Here is a 20388-nt window from a genome sequence, read left to right as displayed (position 1 = left end):
TACAAGAACCAAAATGTACAGCTGGAGCAAGACAGGCCCTTGAGACCACACTTAGAATATTGTGTGTAGGTTTAGTCTGTTAGTTAAGAGAGGATGTACCTTTCATAGATTGAGTGCAATCAATGTTCACTAGACTTGGAAAGGCTGGTTTGTTTAATGAGAGATTGGGTTGAAAGGGCTGCATTCACAGGAATTTGCAAGAAAATGAGTATCTCATTTTAAACAAAATACTGAAAGGTTTGGAAAGACCGGATTTAGGAATATTTCCCTCATTTGGGTGTATACAATAAGGGGTCACAATTTCAGGAAAGGTGGTATGCCAGTTAGCACTAAAATGGGAAGTTTTTTCACTTGGATAGGAGTGAACCTGTGGAATTCTCTATCATAGAAGGCTGTGGAGTCAAAGCCACTGCATGTGTTTAAGAAATTAATGATTTCTAGAAGCTGCAGGTGCCAAGATGTATTGTGGTAAAGTGTTGAGATAAGGATCAGCCATGATCATGTTGAATGGTAATTTACAAAATGAATTTCACCTTGCAGTTTGGCTGATCTTAAAAATTTACAGGCTGGGCACTTAATTTACTATTTTTTTTTTCCAGTGGATTTAAAAGAAAAACCAAACTCCGTTTGAGATTGCAATTTAACTGCAAAATCTTTCAGCATTTGTTTGCTTTGAAGTGTTGTTCTCAGAATGTGTGCACCACTGACCTGTTTGACATCTATTGTCCAACTTAGTAGCAAATGAGTTTTTAATATGCTTTGTTGGTGGAAAGACGAGATTGCAAAGCACTGTTCAACTATACTTTGATCTTAAAAATATAGGCTGTGTATTTTAATTTGCTACTTTCAATGTTAATAGCATTCTCATCCTATAATTCTGTGGATAACCATTTTAAACTCTAGGTATGTTTTCCATTTTCCATTTATTAGGAAGGCAGGGATGACAGTCAAAAAGTGTTGAGGAATGTAAGCTACAAAGTCACTACCACTTGGGTTTTTCATCCACTGACTTGAATGGGCAGAGAAACAATCCCTGTAGACTGAAGCCACCCCAAATCACACCTCTGCCAAGTCTTCAATATTAAATAGTTATTTTAATAAATAAATTGATTTTTTAAAATCTACTACTCCACAATGGAGTGCAACAGTCACTCCACATTTTCTAGTAAAGAATTTTAACGTCAAAGTGGTAACTAATTTAACTAGCAATTTTTAGAAACAGAAAATAGGAGCAGAGGTAGGCCATTCAGCCTTTCAAACCTGTTTTACCAGTCATCATGATCAGGGTTAATTCTATATCTCAATGACATATTCCTGCTCTATACCCAAACCACTTGACACTTTTAGCTTCTATAAATCTGTTTCTTTCTTAAATATGCATGTTGCTTCCTCCAGTCTCTGCCGTCCATGTACTGCTACAATGCCGTTTTAAAAATTCTAGGACGTAGCTACGTACAATGAATGGTGAATGGCAGGAGAGGACCATGCAGCTGTGACCCAGCATTTTTTGTTGAAGGTTTTGAGGTGTGTTGAAGGAGCCTTCATATCTTGCTGCATTGCATCTGTAACAATCTCACTAGTGGTGAAAGTTCATGGGTTGCTGATCTAGCAGACTGCTTTGTTGTAGATGGTGCTGAGCTACTTGAGTGTTGCAAATGATGAAAATTTCAACACATGCTTGGTTTCTAGGCAAGATGAGCCTTCAAGATGTTAATGGTTGGTGATGTATCTTGGTAATACCATTTAAGCAAGGTGGTTCCACTTTTGTTGTATTGGAAGTGAGTGTTTTCTGGCAATTGTGTAGTTTGAATGTGCTTTGCCACTGCATACTGTACTGAACTTGTGAGCAACCACAGACTGTTTCATTATTTGGGATAGTCAGAATTTACAATGCAATCAGCAAATGGCTCACTTCTAACTTTGAGGAAAAGTAGTGACTAGCCAGCTTAAAAATGTAACCCTGAAGAAATACTGGAGCAGTTTCCCAAATATAGGTGATCGAAAACAGTCATACTGCATTATTGTTAGAGGTAGGTATATCTGGGCCTATTTAAATTACTTGGATTTGATGCATACGGAATATATTAGAGAAGCAAGTTAAGATGCATAGTTATCTATTCCCTCCCTCTTTCAATTTTGCTGGAAAAATAGAAACATAGCTTTTATAATTTTTCAATTTTTCAACATGTAGCAGTAATGTCATAAAAATTGCAGAATCATGGTTGTTTTAGCTTTTGCAAATGCATAAGTGAGGTACCTACTATATGAAATTTGTTGGACTCTGTTTTGAAATCAATTTTTGCGAATTGATAATTCTCTTGTTTGACCCTTAAAAGAATAGTTTGTGTTTAAAAAAAAAACTAACTTATTTATTAGAAGCTTTTAAATTTTCTAAGAATTTCGTGTAGATGTTGTAGTGAGTGAAAAATCCCAATGATTTGGATTGGTTCATACAATAAATGTTGATCCTCTGACAGCTGAGCAAACAGCAGACAAACAACAAATGCTGAAAATCACAGCAGGTCAGACAGCATCCATGAAGAGAGATCAAGCTAATGTTTCGAGTCTAGGTGACTCTGCAGAGCTGATGTGAAGTGTGGAGGGGTGAGCATTTATGAAGTAGTTTTAGGCAGGTGATGGTGTGGGGGCACTATGGTAGATCCCTTCCCCCCCCCCCCCCCCCCCCCCCCCCTCTCTCCCTCTTCCCCCCCCTCTCTCCCTCTTCCCCCCCCTCTCTCCCTCTTCCCCCCCCTCTCTCCCTCCCCCCCCCTCTCTCCCTCTCCCCCCCCCCCCTCTCCCTCTCCCCCCCCTCTCTCCCTCTTCCCCCCCCTCTCTCCCTCTTCCCCCCCCTCTCTCCCTCTTCTCCCCCCCCTCTCTCCCTCTTCCCCCCCCTCTCTCCCTCTTCTCCCCCCCCTCTCTCCCTCTTCCCCCCCCTCTCTCCCTCTTCCCCCCCCTCTCTCCCTCTTCCCCCCCCTCTCTCCCTCTTCCCCCCCCTCTTCCCCCCCCCTCCCCTCCCTCTCTCTCTTCCCCCCCCCCTCCCCTCCCTCTCTTCCCCCCCCCTCTCTCTCTCCCCCTCTCTCCCTTTTTTTCCCCCCCCCACCACATGCAGCATAAATGCTGTCCCCTCCGCATTTCACTTCAGCTCTGATGAAGAGTCATCTAGACTCGCAACATAAGCTTGCACTGTTTCCATTGATGTTTTCTGACCTGCTGTGATCTTCAGCATTAGCGACTTGTGAGAAAGGTTTTAGCTCAGGTTAATAAGTATGTAAGTTAGCTCGCTGAGTTTGAAGGATTCTTTTCAAACATTTCGTCGCCATAGTAGGTGAGAGTCTCTGAAGGGCTAGTGCTATATCCTGCCTCTCTATTTATAGGTCTTGGTTTCTTATGGTGGGTGATGTCATTTCCAGCTCTTTATTTTTTATTTTCAAGGAAAGGTAGATAGGATCTAAATCGATGTGTTTGTTGATGGAGTTCTGGTTAGAATGCCACACCTCTAAAGAATTCTCATGTGTGTCTTTTGTTTTGCCTGTCCTAGGGCTATATGTGTTGTCCCAGTCAAAGTCTTTGTACCTATAGAAAATAGTGGCTAGTTTCCTGCTAGTTTTTCCGATGTAGTAGTATTTTTTTTAAAACCATTTTTGCATGGTATCTTGTAAATGATGTTAGATTTGCTGATAGTATCTTCATTAGTTGCTGTTTATGGACTACCATGATGCCAAAGGGTCTGAGTGGTTTGGAAGTCATTTCTGATGTCTTTGATGTAAAGTAATGTAGCTATAGTTTTTGGTTGCATCATGTCTACTTGTTTGGGTTCGCTTCTGAGGAAGTGGCGGGCTGTGTTTATTGGGTACCTGTTTCTTGAACGTATAGATATTTTTCTTCTTTTTGTAGTTCTCGGGTGCTGCAGTGTGATGTAGCTCGTTGAAATGTCTTGAAACCACTCCGTTTATGGGTTTGATTGTTTCTGAAGTTAAGTATTTTGGTATATGTTTGTTTTTCTGTAGATGCTGGTTTGAAGCTGTCTGTTAATTGTACGTTCAACTGTCAGGTCTAGGAATGAGAGTCTGTTGTCGTTCTCCTCTTTTGTGAATTTTATGCCAGTCAGAATATTGTTTATGGTTTTGTATGTTCCCTCTAATTTGTTCAATTTCGTGATCACAAAGGTGTCATCTAGTGAGTTTTAAGAAGATTTATAGCTCAGGTTGAGGTACTGGATGTAAGTTTGCTTGCAGAGCTGGAAGGTTCATGGGATGGAAGAATAGTTAACAAATTATATTAAAAAGCTGTGAAAAATACCTTAATCACAAATTAGTGAATAGTGCACCATAACTTGAGACTCAATATTCTTTGGACTGAATAGGTTTATTTAGCTCAGAAGATTGAGAACGCAAAACAACAAACGATACCCTTCTCAAAAGGGTCTTGGACCAATTAAGGTCAAAGGGTAGATTAATAAAGTGTACAGGCCTCTGGTGAAGCACTAGTGGTATGGCCCGCTTTTTATTTCAGGTTTCCTTAGGTGGTTGATGTCATTTCTTCTTTTTCTCAGGGTGATAAATGGTGGTACCCCCTGAGAAAAAGAATTGGAAATGATGCCACCACCCCAAGGAAACTAAAACACACACAGCGGGCCATACCACCAGTGCTTCACTGGAGGCTCACCGATGATGTTACCTAGTATGGTGACGAAACATCTGAAAATGAATCTACCAGCTCAGTGAGCAAACTTACATCCAGAAGGTGTAATCTATGTAGTGGACTCAAAGTTTGGGTTGGATAGTTAGGAGGGAAACTTGTTCAAGTCTCTGCATTACTGCTTCCGCTATAAGCCCTCATACTGGTGATCCTATAAGTGTTCTGTTGACTTGTTTGTAGGTTTTGCTGTTGAATGTGAAGTGAGTGGTGATGCACAGGTCCACTAGCTTGAGGATGTTGTCTTTGATGAAGTTGGTGCTGCCTAGTAGTGATGCCAGTGTTTCTTTGGCCAGGTTGATGTTAGTTGATGTGAAAAGGGGCATTCTAACCAGAACTCCATCAATAAATACTGATTTAGATCCTATCTACCTGCCCTTGAAAAGAAAAAAAACAAATGGCATTACTCACCTTAAGAAACCATAACACTATAAAGAGAGAGAGGCAGAACATAGCACCAGTGTTTCACTGGAAACTCTCACTAATGATACCTAGTATGGTGACAAAACATTTGAAAACAAACCTTCAAGCTCAGTGAGCTAATTTACTTACATATCTCCAACATTTGTTTTCACTACAGATTCCAGCATCTGCAGTAATTTGCTCCTAGATAGGCAAACAACTGTTGGTTCATTTCTTCATGTTTCAGATCAATTTTTGCTTGTTATTTTTGTCATCTGTCCATCTGTCTGTTTCTCTCCCCACCCCCCCCCCCCCCCCCCCCGTCTCATCTCCCCCCTCTTTCCACCCCCCACCTATCTCTCTCTTTCTTTCTCACTCTGTCCCTTTCTTTATTTCTTTGTCCTTCACTTTGCCTGGATCCCTGCTCACTGATATCTTCCCCACCCACTCCAACACCTGTCTACTTGTGTTCACTCTGCTTCACATTGCAATATGCTATTAGGAAATTTGTTTTAATATGCTGTGATCACTGCTGTGACATTAGTAGAAAGTGGATAAACTGTTTCCTGCATGATCATCTCCTCACTTTGACTCCATCCACAATAGTTTTAGTAAGTCAGTGTCACAGTTAAGTATATCTGCCAGGCAGGTTATTCATAATCCTTAAAATATGTTTGTTTACTGATTATTGTTTCTTTTTTCCACCTTCTCTTTCTGATCTCTGTAGTTCCATCTGAAACAGGTAATTCTGATGTTTACTTTGTTTTTCTACCATATATGTATATTAACACTGTCCCATTTATTTCAAACTGACTCTAAGCTTAACACCTGCTTGTGACCTATGTTAAACTGGCAGTGCATCTTTGAAAAAATGGCATGTTAAAATTCAAGTGGTGCTCAAAGCTACTAAATATAGTCAATAACTGTTTTAAGAACAATCATTTCGATTTTTAGTCTGAACTGATTTTAATTTATTGGGGAATGTATGTGGAATCAACTTCACCTTAGTGCACATCAAGTTAAAACTGGAGTGGTCTTTGAATAACATTTGTCCTAAATTACCTTTAGTCAGGTGTGAAGAATGCGCACCTTAAGTTATATAAAGTTGTATAAAACTGTGCATTTGCTTGTATAAATATTATATCTGTTATTTCTAATAACAGATAAAGTTATAACTAGGAAACAACTTCCATTTTAAAGAGCAATTCCTTGCAGTTGATTTAATCTGAATTCCTGATTGAGCAACAAGAACTATTTAATTTGATAAGTTGGAAAGGACTTTATTTTAAGGTTATTGATTTTCCTCAAAGCAGCGCATTTTTACAAAAACTTACAACAGCTTCATACTGGTTGCAGCATTTACAAATCTCATGACATTTGCCAAATTGCATTGGCAATTCAAAAAAAATAAATTTGATGTGAATTTAAGCATTATCAGCATTTCGCTGGGGAATATAGAAACAATGCAGCAACGTTTCTGCATCTTGAAAAAATCTTTAAATCTCAGCTTTTCTTATTAAAACTCATGATTAAAAAGAAAAAAAGACAGTTTGAAATAAAATATAGCATTTCCAGCAAATTTTCTAAACACCTATTGTTTTGATTGTAATGTTATGCAGATAATAGGTTAATGTCGTTTGCCTAAATGAATTTATAAAAATAAATAACACTCCCTGAAGACCACAGTTGATTCAGAAAATAGTTTACAAAATCAAATGATTTCTACTACCGAAAAAGAATAGACAAAATTTTTGGAATAAAATCAGTGCTGGAAATACTCAGCAAAGCTGGCCAGGAATGAATTACCATGTTGAGTCAAATGTGACTCTTCAGAAGACAAATTATACAATTTGTATGCATTTTCCCAGCAATGGTTAGGGCATTCTAATGTTACTGAAGTAGACAAAGGGTTTATAGCTTCTTTAGCATGTTCAGTGATTGTACAAATCACATGACTGTTCCTGTAGTATTTCTAAGGGCTTTGCTTTCTGAAGGAGGGAACATGATGATCTTTATTATTGTAACTACTGATTATGGGCAGTCTCTAGCAGATGAAGTCCATAAAGCAGTTGGTCTTATTTAAAGTTACATTGTCACTGTGTAATTTACTATAAACCAAAAATCCTATTGTAATGATATTTACATGGTTGTTAGAACCACACAAATTCAATCATGTAGCCCACGGTTAGCTTCCACAGTGCCTTGCTATGCTTTTCACCATTCTGGATCCTTGAGTTTACTGTTGTTGTACAATTACAACTTTAGGTCTCCTTTCATTTTATAAAGTTTTTGTAGTCTGTCATCACAGAATTACTTGAGGGATTGGAGTGTTTCCTGTAATATATGCAAAATCTTGCAGTTATTACTTTAATGGAAAGGAAAACACATGCGTTATTTTGATTATAATGTGACATTGGTGAGTGATAACTTGTGGTTAGCCTAAACTTATAAGTGTAAATAATACTCCCTGAAGACCACCTCTGCTTCAGAAAATACTTTACAGTATCAATTGATTTTTGTTATACTAAATTAAAAATGATAGCATTCATGAGACACCCTCAACTCTTGGATAATGAGGTTGGTTGCATTCAACAAAAGAAAACCGGTGAATACAATTAAAGTGACAGATCTTGCAGAATTTAAATTGTATTTAATGCAACTTGACATCATTTCACCCATACTGCACTTTTCCAATTTTACTTTGTGCTCAGCAGGATGATTGCAGGTGATTATTGTTGTATTAATAGGAAACATGAGTTCCAAATTTATCAACCCAGGTTTATGGTTATGATTGTTTTGAAAAAACAGCATTTTCTTCTCAACTTTGCTAAAGCTCAAATAAGAGGCAAATTCCTTATCTTCCACAATGAAATTAACCATTCCATTGATGTGCTTTATACTGTATTCTATTTTGTTTGAACTTGTAGCTTTGATTTCCCTTCAGGCAAAAGAATATCAGCATTTCACCTATTTAGCTTTAAACCTTTTTAATGTTTCTGTTTTGTTATTAGTACCCATAGTCTCCCAGATGTGCCAAATAAAGATCTGACAGTTTAGAAACCAGTGCAAAGGTCACCATTGTGTCATTATTGGCATAATAACTTCAAGTTCTCTGTGTAGCTTTGGTCTAGATTGTGGAATGTCTGGGGGTGGGGGGGGGTTATAATACACACAGAATTTCAAGAGATGTAGATACTTAGAGGTAAGTGGCACTTTTGTGGGATTTTTTGTTACATACGTTGAAAAGTTACAGCCAAAGAGGGAGAAGAAGCAAGCAAAAATGAAAGGAAAATCAGTTTTTAGGAACAGAAAACAGACCTGTTTTGAGTGAATAATACAGCCATTCAGGTCATTGATTAATGACAACGTAGTAGTGGTACTGCATGCCTGGAAGAAAATAGCATGTTTGTGACTATCAATCTTTTTAATTTCTGTTTTTTGAAGCAACCTGTTCAAAGATGTTATTTCACACCTCTGGAGCAGGTGAGACTTGAACCTAGGCTTCCTGGTCTGGAGTAGGGACATTACCATTGTGCCACAAAAGAACCCCTTACTGTGGCCATCAGTTACTGTTCGTATCTATTCTGCCTTGTAACATGAACTTTTTGCAACAAATGGTATGGTTTTGCATTTGTCTCCGCTTGCCAGAGTTTGTGAAGCAGTCTCCCATGATCCTTATCAAATGTTTCAGGTATGACTTTGCTGACAGTTATGACCTCAGTACGCAAGTCTAGAGTAATTCAGTGTATTAGTATTAGATGCTTGCCAGATAACTATCCAGCAAAGGAACTGGGGTTATTTTTGGAAGAAGTTTAAAACATTTGTTGGAAATGTTCAAAATTGAGGGGTTTTTAAATGAAGTGAAAAATAAAATTTGCAGGCCAGTAAATATAAACAATATTTAACCATTTAAAGAAATAAAAGGAGCAGCTATGGAAATTTATTTTAAGCAGTTTAGCAGTTTAACTGAAATGGATTGATTGAGTTAGAATTCGTGACCCTTTTTGATCTGTAAGTGGATAAAATTTGATAAAATGTTGAGGAGCAGGGATAGGCAAAGCAATTAGATTGAATGAATAGTTTTTTCAGAGATCTGGCACATTCCTTAAAAATGAAAAGGCCCTTTTGTATTCGAATATTTTGTGTAGTTATCTCATCTGTTCTGTAGAAACAAGTGATGCATCAAATAAAAATATATCCAGATGTTATGAATAGTTTGTGCCACAAAAGAGCCCCTTTTGTGTTCTGTTACCACAGATGTAAACTGGTATTTTTCCTACCTGCTCCTTCTTAGGAAGTAGCAGTTTGTTTGAACATACTGATTTCCCTTGACTCCATACCCAAGTAGTTTACAGTATGTTTTGAGCCTTTGTCTATGAATATGATACTTGGATCACCTTTCATTTCCTCGTCTTTGCGCTGAGCCTAGGTAATATGACTAATTGTAGTACTCTTAATTGCAGCTCTTACTGAGATCAGCTGATGACAATCTAGATCAACCTTGAACTATGCGTTGTTAAATAAATTGTTGATATCTCTGCTACGGTTGCACTTTCTATACTGTTTCCATCTTAACTGACATTTTGCAAAGAACAAAACGGCAGCTCGATATTTTAGGAAGATGGGGATTGTCATCCGAGGTTGCTCTTAGTGTTCTGTAATATGTAGGATTTATCAGCAGAATAGGTCACATTGTTCTCTCATCCTGGAGCACACAGTGATACTCCTGCAAATCTGCAGAAACCAAATAGGTGAAATTCATGCTGTACAAAAAAAATGGTATGAACTTCAGAGTTGAAATGATCAACTTGCAAGAGAGAACTGATTTTGCTTGCTTCATGCATGTTTTCCTCAGTCACATATTCACATCTTGGTTTAGTTATAGTGTATGTGAAGGCACAAGGCATTTAGACAACTGATCAGATCTGACATCATGCATGTAATGTTTTAGTATTTTTCAAAATTGCACTTAAACATCTTTTTGTTGAAAGCTTTTGTTGACCCATTTATGAGGTATTTCAAGGTTTTAGGCTGCCATTGTGGACAAGTGGGCAGCAGTCTATTTTTTCCAGTCTTTGAGTAACAAATAGGAAGCACATGATTGCAACAATTCATCTCCTTGACCCAACTTTTTCCTATTGGGCCTGCCTTGCTTTCTGCCCAGAATTTCTTGCCTAGCACAGCAATGTTTGGAAACTAAAAGAGATTATTGTCAAACCTGTATCTTCCGTTTGGTAGTATATGTTAATACCCAAGGGCAACCTTTTCACACACACTCTTAAATTTGAGAACATGAAAATTCTAAACGTGAATTTCCTACTGGTGCTTAATTTGAAATGCAAGCATTAATTATCACCTTTAAGTGTCTTTTTAGACTCAAGTATAAACTTGTTTATCCATTAGCTATTACTGTGGTCTCAAGCTAATATTTTGGAGCAGCATTTGTTTCCATAAAATGAAGTAATTTAGTTGTGAAACTGTTGAAATTTTGATGCTGCAGATTAAATCAATGGTTTTTAAAAAAAAAAATACTGTTTCAGATGCTTTCACCGATGCTGCCATAGGCTCAAGACTAAATGGTGAACATAAAGACAAAGATCTAGAACCATGGGATGGTGGTGATAGCACCAATGAAGATTTGGAAGCTCTGGAATCTGATGTGGTAAGTTCTTTCAATTCTGAATTTAAATAACGACCAAAAAAACCTAAAATATATTAAGTTGTTTCTTACTTGTGTTGTATCATTGTTACTTTTTTTAGGAAGGAAATAACATATTTAGACTGTGGCCAAGCTCTCTGTATAGTTGGCTCACTGTTTTCAATTTGAATCGCCTTTGGGAACTAGAAACCTATTAGCTCTGACATAGTATGAGAGTCATTGTTCAGAAGATATTTGAATGCTTTCCACAAATAAATCTAAGGAGTTATATTTATTTAGTTTTGAAATTAACTGGTGAGTTCTTCAGTTACACAACTTTGTGCAGTTGGAAAAATATTGAATATTCTGCTGCTTGTAGTTCTTTCAGAATTTTTGTGGATGTGTGATACTCTGCTGTAGTTTTACTTAATTTTTAATCCGATGTGCTTGTGAAGCAAACTAGAAGCGTTTGAAGTGAATTTCATATAAATCACTGCTACAAGCACAGTTTACATCAGTAATATTACATTGCAGTACTGTTTTCATTTCAAACTACTGATGTAGATTTTGCTAGGGACCAAGGAATTAAATATAACTTGGTGCATGAACATCTTGATCGTTTCTTCATATATGAAGTAATATTTTTGTTGGGTCTCAAGAAAGGTGTGATCTCCATTTGAGATCATTATTTGGCTGGCCTTTTACTTGTAAATTAATATTTATTGAAAATTGATTATGACACAAAGGATGTGTAGCCTTTTGTGTTAAAAAATAAGTTGTTGGTACAGTTTCTTGCTGGTTTAAAAAAATTTTCTTTCTTACCTCAGTCTAACGGTTGGGATCCCAATGATATGTTCAGATTTAATGAGGAAACTTATGGCGTGAGATCCACCTATGACAGTAGTTTATCCTCATATACGTAAGTGCACAGATTTCAATAAACGCCATGGGTAATTATTTTGGTTTTATTATTTATAATGCTGTTAAAGCCTTCCATTTACTTTTTATGCTTTGACAGCTCTTTTCAAGATTTAAAAAATTGAATGTGAATAGCATCGTGGAAAACTGGCTGTAAATCCACTCCTTTTCTTTGTCGTCATATTTAAAAGAATGATTTTTTTAAAAAGAAGCTGAAAAAGTTGAGCATAAATTCTATTTGCCTAAAGTAGAATACAACTTCTATTTATATATACCATGGAGCCAGATCTGCTACCCAGTATGACAGGACTCCACTATAATTTCCTGATTGTGAGTGAATGTTAGTTTCACATTTTTAGCCCCGCTTTACCAGGTTTAAGACCTGGTAAAGGTTATGTTTATTATAACCTTTCTATTTCTTTGCCCTATAAAAGGGAATATTCTTAATTTTATCCTTTTTTTTTGCAATTCTAACTTTCTTGGTGTTCCTTTGTTTTCTACAGCAATTATTTTTAAAATCAGATTTGCTTCATATTATTTTTAATTGGTCTAAAGATTTTTATCACTTTTTTTGGTTGTGGTTTTCTCTAACTTATTTTATCTGTGTATCACACACAGAGTACCTTTGGAAAGGGATAATTCTGAAGAATTTTTACGACGTGAAGCTAGAGCAGCTCAGCTTGCTGAAGAAATAGAATCAAGTGCCCAATATAAGGCAAGAGTTGCATTAGAAAATGATGAAAGGACAGAAGAGGAGAAATACACGGCTGTACAAAGATCTCCCAATGAGAAAGAGAGCCATGCTGTCACCCCCAGGTACTATCGCACTTTTATACAGATGTAGTATTCTGCAGTGTTTAATTACTTATTGTAGAAAATTCTCTGGGGAATGAAGTGATCAGGATAATTCCACATTAAGAATGACATGCTTAGTCCTAAACAAGAATATTAAAGCCAAGTGCAAAATTATGAATGGAGATCTGCCCAAGGTAGATTGAGTAAATAAACAAAGTCGTATGGGAGTTAATACTAGTGCAGAAACATTTTTTTAATTCAAAATGTTGGGCCTAGCTTTCAGTAAAACACAAAAAGATGGAAAATAGAAAGAGTAAGCCATTCAGCCCTCAGATCTTGCTCTGCCATTCAATAATATAATAGCTTAGGGTGTAGGTTTGCTCGCTGAGCTGTAGGTTTGATATCCAGACGTTTCATTACCTGGCTAGGTAACATCAGTGGCGACCTCCCAAGTGAAGCGAAGCTGTTGTCTCCTGCTTTCTATTTAATCTTTCTCCTGGATGGGGTTTCTGAGGTTTGTGGTGATGTCATTTCCTGTTTGTTTTCTGAGGGGTTGATAGATGGCATCTCGATCTATGTGTTTGTTTATGGCGTTGTGGTTGTATGTGAGCATTTGTAAATTGGGAATCTCCTGTATCTAATCCCTCCTTCAAAACTTATAATGTTTTGGCCTCCACCACTTTGTGGCTGATAATTTTAAAGGTTCACCACGCAGAGAGAAGAAATTGCCCCCCCCTCCCCATCTCAGTCTTTACTGGTCTATCCCATACCATTAAGCAGTGACCTCTGGTTCTGCACCCCCTGATCAACAAGAACATCCTTTCTGCATTGACCCTGTTTAGTCCTGCTAGAATTTTACAGGTGCCTGAATGATTCCCCTCTCATTCTTCTAAACTCCAACGAATATAGTCCTAACCAACCCAGTCACTCTTCATAATGTCAGTCTGGTCATCCCTGGAACCAGTCTTGTAAACAGACAGATAAACCAGCTGGAGAAATCCAGGAAAATTATGATTATAGCCTAAATCACATGAAGCAAGAGTTTGGCTAAAGCTTAAGCAAAAGTGACCTATCCCAGATTTATTTATTTTAAGAGGCATGTGAAGAATGCAAGGAGAAATTATATACAAGATAAAGAGAAAATAACTTCCAGTGGATTTTCAACTAAATGAAGATCTCCTAGCAACTTGCCCTGGTTAATATTTCTTCACATGGAGTACCATCCATCCTGAGAAACAAAGCAAATCATTCAGCCTAATTGAGCTTGCTCCATTATTCAGCATAACCATGGCTGATCATTTCCTTCAAAATCTTTTTCCCCACATTATCTCCTTTATCTGGAGTATTGTGTGCAGTTCTGGTCGCCTCACTTTAGGAAAGATGTGGAAGCTTTGGAGAGGGTGCAGAGGAGATTTACCAGGATGTTGCCTGGAATGAAGAATAGGTCGTACAAGGATAGGTTAAGTGTGCTCGGCCTTTTCTCATTGGAACGGCGAAGGATGAGGGGTGACTTGATAGAGGTTTATAAGATGATCAGGGGAATAGATAGAGTAGACAGTCAGAGACTTTTTTCCCCCCAGGTACGACAGAGTGTAACAAGGGGACATAAATTTAAGGTGAAGGCTGGAAGGTATAAGGGAGTTGTCAGGGGTAGGTTCTTTACCCAGAGAGTGGTGGGGGCATGGAATGCTGTGGGAGTGGCAGAGTCAGAATCATTGGTGACCTTTGCAATTGGATAGGTACATGGATAGGTGCTTAAGCTAGGACAAATGTTCGGCACAACATCGTGGGGCAAAGGGTCTGTTCTGTGCTGTATTGTTCTATGTTCTATGTTTATCCCTTCATGTAATTCATATTTAGAGATCTGTCAATCTTTGCTCTAAGCAGGCTTAATGGCTGAGCTTCTACAGTCCTATGGGGTAGAAAATTCATATGATTCACAACCTTCTAAGTAAAAACAAATCTTGTCTTTGTCCTAAGTGGCTATCCTGTTGTTTTGAAACTGACCACCCCAGGTTGCAGCGAATATGATAAAAGTAAAGAGTCAATGATGTATTTATGCATATATGGTTTAAACCAGAGTATGATGAAATTTAAAGAATGTGTTTTAATCCCTCTATTTGAGTCATCTTGAGAAATCATTTTGGTTATTATAAATGTCAACATTTTTGTCCTGTACAAAATATACTTATAATCATCACATTAAAATAATGTATTACAACAATGATTATCAAGGAAACAAATAATCAAACAGTTCTAGGTTTATTATTTTACATTGTCCTAAAAGCTAAACAGCAGTTAAGAATACAATGATTGTGCTTTTTTGCAATCAGGTGGTAGAAAAGTAACCGTTCAAGACTTCATTCCTACTTATCTGAAGGTCAAGTTTGAAAGTATTGGGTGAAGTTACAACTTGTCTTCCCAATGATTGAATACTCCACTACATCCCCATTCAAATTCACACTTAAGTAATGGTAACTAGAGGGTATATGGTTTAATTGTTCACTTTATAGTTAAGCAATATTGCAATGCATATGTTTTATTTTTAGATCAGTGATGTTCTTTTTTATGTAGGGAGAATAAGTACATTCCACCAGGACAAAGGAATAGGGATGGAATGTCTTGGGGAAGTACAAGACAGCATTCACCAAGGATTGGGCAGTCCAGCTCGGGCCCACCACCTTCCCGGGCTGGATCTCATACAACGGATTACAGTCCTAATTCTGGGACAGACCAAAGAGTTGTTAATGGAGGCAAGTATTTACTTCAATTTAAGAAGGAGACCTTTATCAATAATGCTAGTTGTACATGTGGGCAATGCAATCTGAAATTTCACTGGTTCTGCAGTCAGTAGAACCAAAATATTGGAAAGTGTATAGATAGGTCTTTTACTTAGTCTGTTAGAAATCTTGAGCCCTTTAAAATGGATGCGGCAGTATGTATTAAGGTTATTAAAATCCATTAATGTATAATTCTGTATAATTATACAATGATTTTGTGCAAATTTAAATCCAAATTGGTCTCAAGAAAAAGGCTTGTTTGGTTTTCACTTGGGGTCAGTGTAGCTGCACAATAGGTGACTTCTTATTTGTATATGGCATACTTTCTGTAGGACAAGAAACATTTGAACATATTGATAGAGCTGAGAGGTATGTTTTACATCTAGCATGATTATTTATAAATGCACAAGTATAATCCAAGTATAAATGGGCAGAAGTACTTGGTAAATGTATCTTTTTGATATACACGAAGGACGTGTTTCTGTGCTTCTGGTAAACTAAAAGTTCTCCGGAGTGCTCTGTGATTATACATGATATCTTAAAATTTAATTTTCACCGCAGTTGTTTTCAATTATCTGTCCTGAAATTGATCCTTTTGGAATTCCCTTTCTTCTCTTGCAAGTACGGTTAAGGTAATAATGAGCCGCAAAGGGGTTTTAGCTAAAGTCTTCAGATATATAAAAAAACACACATGGCTTTGACTATTTAATGTACATTGTTTTATTGCACACAAATTAGTGTGCTTTGACATATTTCAGTACCAAACTGTTTGAATTATTTAGCATATATAAATTAGCTGATTTGCATAACTGAAGTTGCAGTTTGTGAACTTTCAGTGCCATAGATAGCTGCTGTGCAAGATCTGGGAACACCTCAAAATTTTAATTATCCCATAGCCAATTCAATTAGACATAATGATCCATGTGAATTAGAGCACAGTTGGTCATATGCCTGAACGTTATAAAATTACCAAACAAAATTTGTTTGAATTAGATTTGGTTTCTCAGATATTAAGTGGACAATATCAAGGGTTGAAAACACAGTAATGTATAACACAGAAGTAGTTCAATGAAATTGAAGTCTTTCTTTAAGATATTTGTTATAAAGGAACAATATTAGTGAATCTTAATTATGAAATTGGAAAGTCAAATCATCCATCTGTATATTAATGTTTACAACAATTATTGATTTTTGAGGCTGAGGGGTTTCATTCCTAGGACAAAAAACTTTTTTTTTAAAAAAGTAAACTGGTCTATGAATTTATTGTTGTAACAACCATCCATTAAAAGGATAATGTATGGCACTGTAGGTTCACCTGTTACAATTTTATGTCAAGTAACTGCCTTTCATCCATTCAGAATGAAGCACAGCATTTAGAATTCATTTTTATTTGTTATTCACAAGATGGCTGATTTGAGAATTAGGGAAAAAAAAGACCACCAGTTGGAACATTGATAAATTGGGAACCGAAGTGGATGCAGCTTTTCTTCACATTTGGTTATGTCAGGTGGTGTGGAGTACTTTATTTTGGTATTAAGAACATGAATTGAGGTGTTCTATGTCTTATTATTGGCAGTCTTAGCCTGCTGAGCTCTAAACTGTTAACTTAGAGTTGTTTCTTCCTCTCTCGTTGCAGTTTTGTAACTTCTAAATATTATTAGCAAAATAAAAAATTACATTCATAACACTTGTCGCTTACACTAAAAAAACACTTTGGCATATTTTTTGTATTCTACATTTGCCATCAGTTGAAGGAATTTAGCAATCACTATTATTCAGTACCCGTTTGTAGAGACAATTTTTCCATGATCTCCCAAATTTCTGTGATAATGAATATCTCCTAATTAACAAACATTGATTTGTGTATTTACAGTACTGAATCCAGTGATATTTTGTGTAGCCAAATGTTACTGCAAATACAATATTTCTTAAATATTTTTATAGAACGTTTTTAAAAAGATCACATTGTGTCGTTCATGAAACACCACTTAAAAAGCACCTCCGAACAAGGAAAAAAGTATGGAAGTCTTAATGCACATTAGAAGTGCTTGCTTTCAAACCACATCTTGCTTCCATTTTAAAATAAATTAAAAGCTCTGTGTTGCTTCCCAAAAAGCTGAGATACAAGATATTTTAAAACACTCACTTTTCTCTCCTTGTGCCAGTATACTCTGTATACTGCATTTATTTTTAAATGTGCAATATGTTTTGAAATGTTGACAAAAATTGTGAATTATTTTATTATTTATTGTCTCGTGAAGTGTATATAATGTTTTTTTGTTACTTATTCCCATATTTTTCTTTAGTTTTTACTTTCCTTTATATCATTTGTTCTGTCAGGTGTTGCCTGGCCTTCGCCTTGCCCATCTCCTTCCTCACGCCCACCTTCTCGCTATCAGTCAGCTCCCAACTCTCTTCCACCTCGGGCAGCCACTCCTACCAGGCCGCCCTCCAGGCCCCCTTCACGGCCTTCAAGGCCTCCGTCTCACCCCTCTGCTCATGGTTCTCCAGCTCCTGTCTCTACTATGCCTAAACGCATGTCTTCAGAAGGTACCACAGTTAGTCCTTCCATATATGTTTGTTCAATTTCTTTGTTATATAATATTCTATTTTATTTCTTAACTTGCAACATGTATGCCATTTGAAAGCTAAGCATGTTTAATCCTTCTTGCTTGCCATTACCTTGTCCGTAACCAGCTTTCTTGAAATACATATCTTGGTCATTGGAAATGAGTATTTATATAAATATGTATTTGAGACGGTTGTGTGATGATCAATGGTTGCATGTGGCTTACACAACTTGCCTTGAAAAATTAATTAGTTAAATTCCAACGGGCTACTTCTGACATTCAAGTAAGATTATTTTAATGTGGCACTGATTGTGAGACTTAATCATTTATGCTATGTGCAAGTTCGTTTAGTGGTGGAAATTGTGGGTTGCAGAATAACTGTCTCAACAGCAAGTGATCAGAGATTGCTGCTTCATAAACTAATCAGTGACCAGTCCAGATTGGCGTGCAACTTTCGCTTTTCAAAAAAGTACCTTGGACACTTCATTTTGTAGAATTAGCCATTATTTTAATGTTTAGGTATTGTCGGGAATAAAAATATTCAAAAGGATCTAAATAAAATTTTACACTACTTTAGGATCTAGCTCATTTCTCCCAAATTTTATGCAATGAATTCCAACGTGATGCAATTTATTTAATAGGCAAGTTGAACTAACCACTTCATAGGAATTTCCACTTTAACATTCTGAATATTTCCTTGAACGGCAATGAGTATGAGAATTTAAACACAAAGCCAAACCAAAGGACTGTGCTGGAAATGAAACAAAAATATTAAAACATTGGCTTGCTCAGCATGCTGGGAAGCATCTATAGAGAGAAACATTAAACATTTTATTCTGAAGCAAAACCCTTTTCTCAGATGTTACTTAACCTACATATTTTAAGTTTTTAATTGAAAATGTTAGCTGGCTGACCGCAACAGGCCTTGTATCACACATGATCATATCCACTCAATCAGTTAATATTCTCCATGCTACATGCAGGTTAGCTTAGGTGCGGTCATTTTACATGAATTTGGGTGATCTCGTAACCTTTTGAGCTAAAACTGCTTACAGTGCACTTGTTACTGTTTGTGTACAAAACTGTATTTATTTGTAAAGTTAATATTTTGAGACGTTGCTATGTGGCTGCTTGAGGGGCCAACTTGTATCACAGCTTTACTGCATGTTTATGGCTGCTTAAGCATTTCTTACATGTGGTATATCATCGAAACAAATTACCTCTGGACAATTAGAGCCAAAAGGATTTAATGGTTTCTATTCTGAGTACTAAATATTTGAAAATGGTTAATTTTCTAATGGTAAGAAAGACATCAACTTGGAGATGTAGGGTTATTCATATGTACAACAAGTTGATGCTTGTAGTTGGAGTGAAAGCTTTGCAAACAATACTATGAGATTTTTCAGATTGCTGAAGAAACAGTCATATAGTGCATATTCTAACTTGTATAGAGTATTACTTTAAAAAGAGAGCTAATACACCAAGTAATTGGTTGTTGGTGCTGTTATACTACTGAACTGGTGGGGAAGAAAAATTATTTGGTGAGTATCCAGTCCTGATTACAGCTAATTAATGCACTCGCTGAGAAGTGCAAACGTGTAGCAAGTGAGCATAAGAATGGGCTGTACAAGGAATGTAGCTTTCCCATCTACAAACAGGCAGATAGGTCTGTGCCAGTTGCTGTACAGGGTCAACCATGATGGTTTCAAGGGTGAGATAACATCCAAGGTAAAATCCAGCATTTTAATTACTTTACCTATACAAATTTAAGCTCCCTAAAGATTCCCTCAATTATTAATATGAATTATGGACTAGATTATGATTATAGCAAGCTTTCTGGAGAATGTCACTGAGTCTGAGTCTTTTGTGATTTTCATCTGTATATTTTCAGAGCTCTTGATGTAGTAAATAAGAATCATTTGCTTTTCTGCTGAAGTTATTTTCCCTGTCTCCTGGGCTATGTCCATTTACAGATTTCTATTACCCATTATACTTGGCCATTGAATTTTGAACTTGAGGCCTTTATGATCTATAAGGTGAATTTCACACCTCTGTACTCCCTGTTGACATTACATAAAGTAGGATGCGAGGGGTATTTTGGGGGCAAAGACTCTTGCACAGATCATCCGGGCTAGGCGGCCTATTTCAGTACTGAACATTCTTAGTAAATCTGTAGATTCAAACTTTTTTTAAATGGTTCAGATCCGTAAAGAGCAGCAATAAAAGTCTGAGGTTCTACGAACAGCAATATGTTATCTTCTGAGCACCCTAATTCTGCAAGCTACATGTGAGTGCAAAGCTGTTGGGAAACTCCCAGTCTGTAAGCCTAAACTTCGAGATTATCAGTTTCTCATTTTGTATGCCATTTTCCATGTATTAATATTAATTGCGTTCTGTTTTGTCATCAAGGTCCCCCACGAATGTCTCCGAAGGCACAGCGCCATCCTCGACATAGAGGTCCCTCTGGTCGAACTGGCGTGTCTTCAGGTTCAGATTTCATAGGTCACAATGTGTCTGGAGAAATTTCTGCTCCTGTTCCACGAAACAATCCTTCCGCAGGGACTTGGTCATCTGTAGTCAGTGGAGGTAA

General features: G+C 37.0%; 1 protein-coding gene across 6 annotated transcripts in view; it reads left to right on the top strand.

Moving 5' to 3' along the window:
• atxn2 (ataxin 2) overlaps positions 1-20388 on the top strand; it is a 102614-nt gene that overhangs the window by 49125 nt on the left and 33101 nt on the right. For 2 of the 6 annotated variants that reach the window (XM_072587549.1, XM_072587548.1), the window contains exons 6-12: positions 5825-5839; positions 10638-10759; positions 11563-11654; positions 12272-12469; positions 15023-15201; positions 17569-17778; positions 20208-20384. In XM_072587549.1, coding sequence (XP_072443650.1) covers positions 5825-5839; positions 10638-10759; positions 11563-11654; positions 12272-12469; positions 15023-15201; positions 17569-17778; positions 20208-20384 — 993 coding nt within the window. The remainder of the gene's footprint in view (positions 1-5824; positions 5840-10637; positions 10760-11562; positions 11655-12271; positions 12470-15022; positions 15202-17568; positions 17779-20207; positions 20385-20388) is intronic. The other 4 variants (XM_072587554.1, XM_072587550.1, XM_072587552.1 and 1 more) reach the window with 3 other exon arrangements.

Source organism: Chiloscyllium punctatum, chromosome 17 (assembly GCF_047496795.1).
Source record: "Chiloscyllium punctatum isolate Juve2018m chromosome 17, sChiPun1.3, whole genome shotgun sequence".
NCBI lineage: Eukaryota > Metazoa > Chordata > Chondrichthyes > Orectolobiformes > Hemiscylliidae > Chiloscyllium > Chiloscyllium punctatum.
Note: the sequence above shows the minus strand (reverse complement) of the source record. Positions and strands in the feature narration are given on the sequence as shown.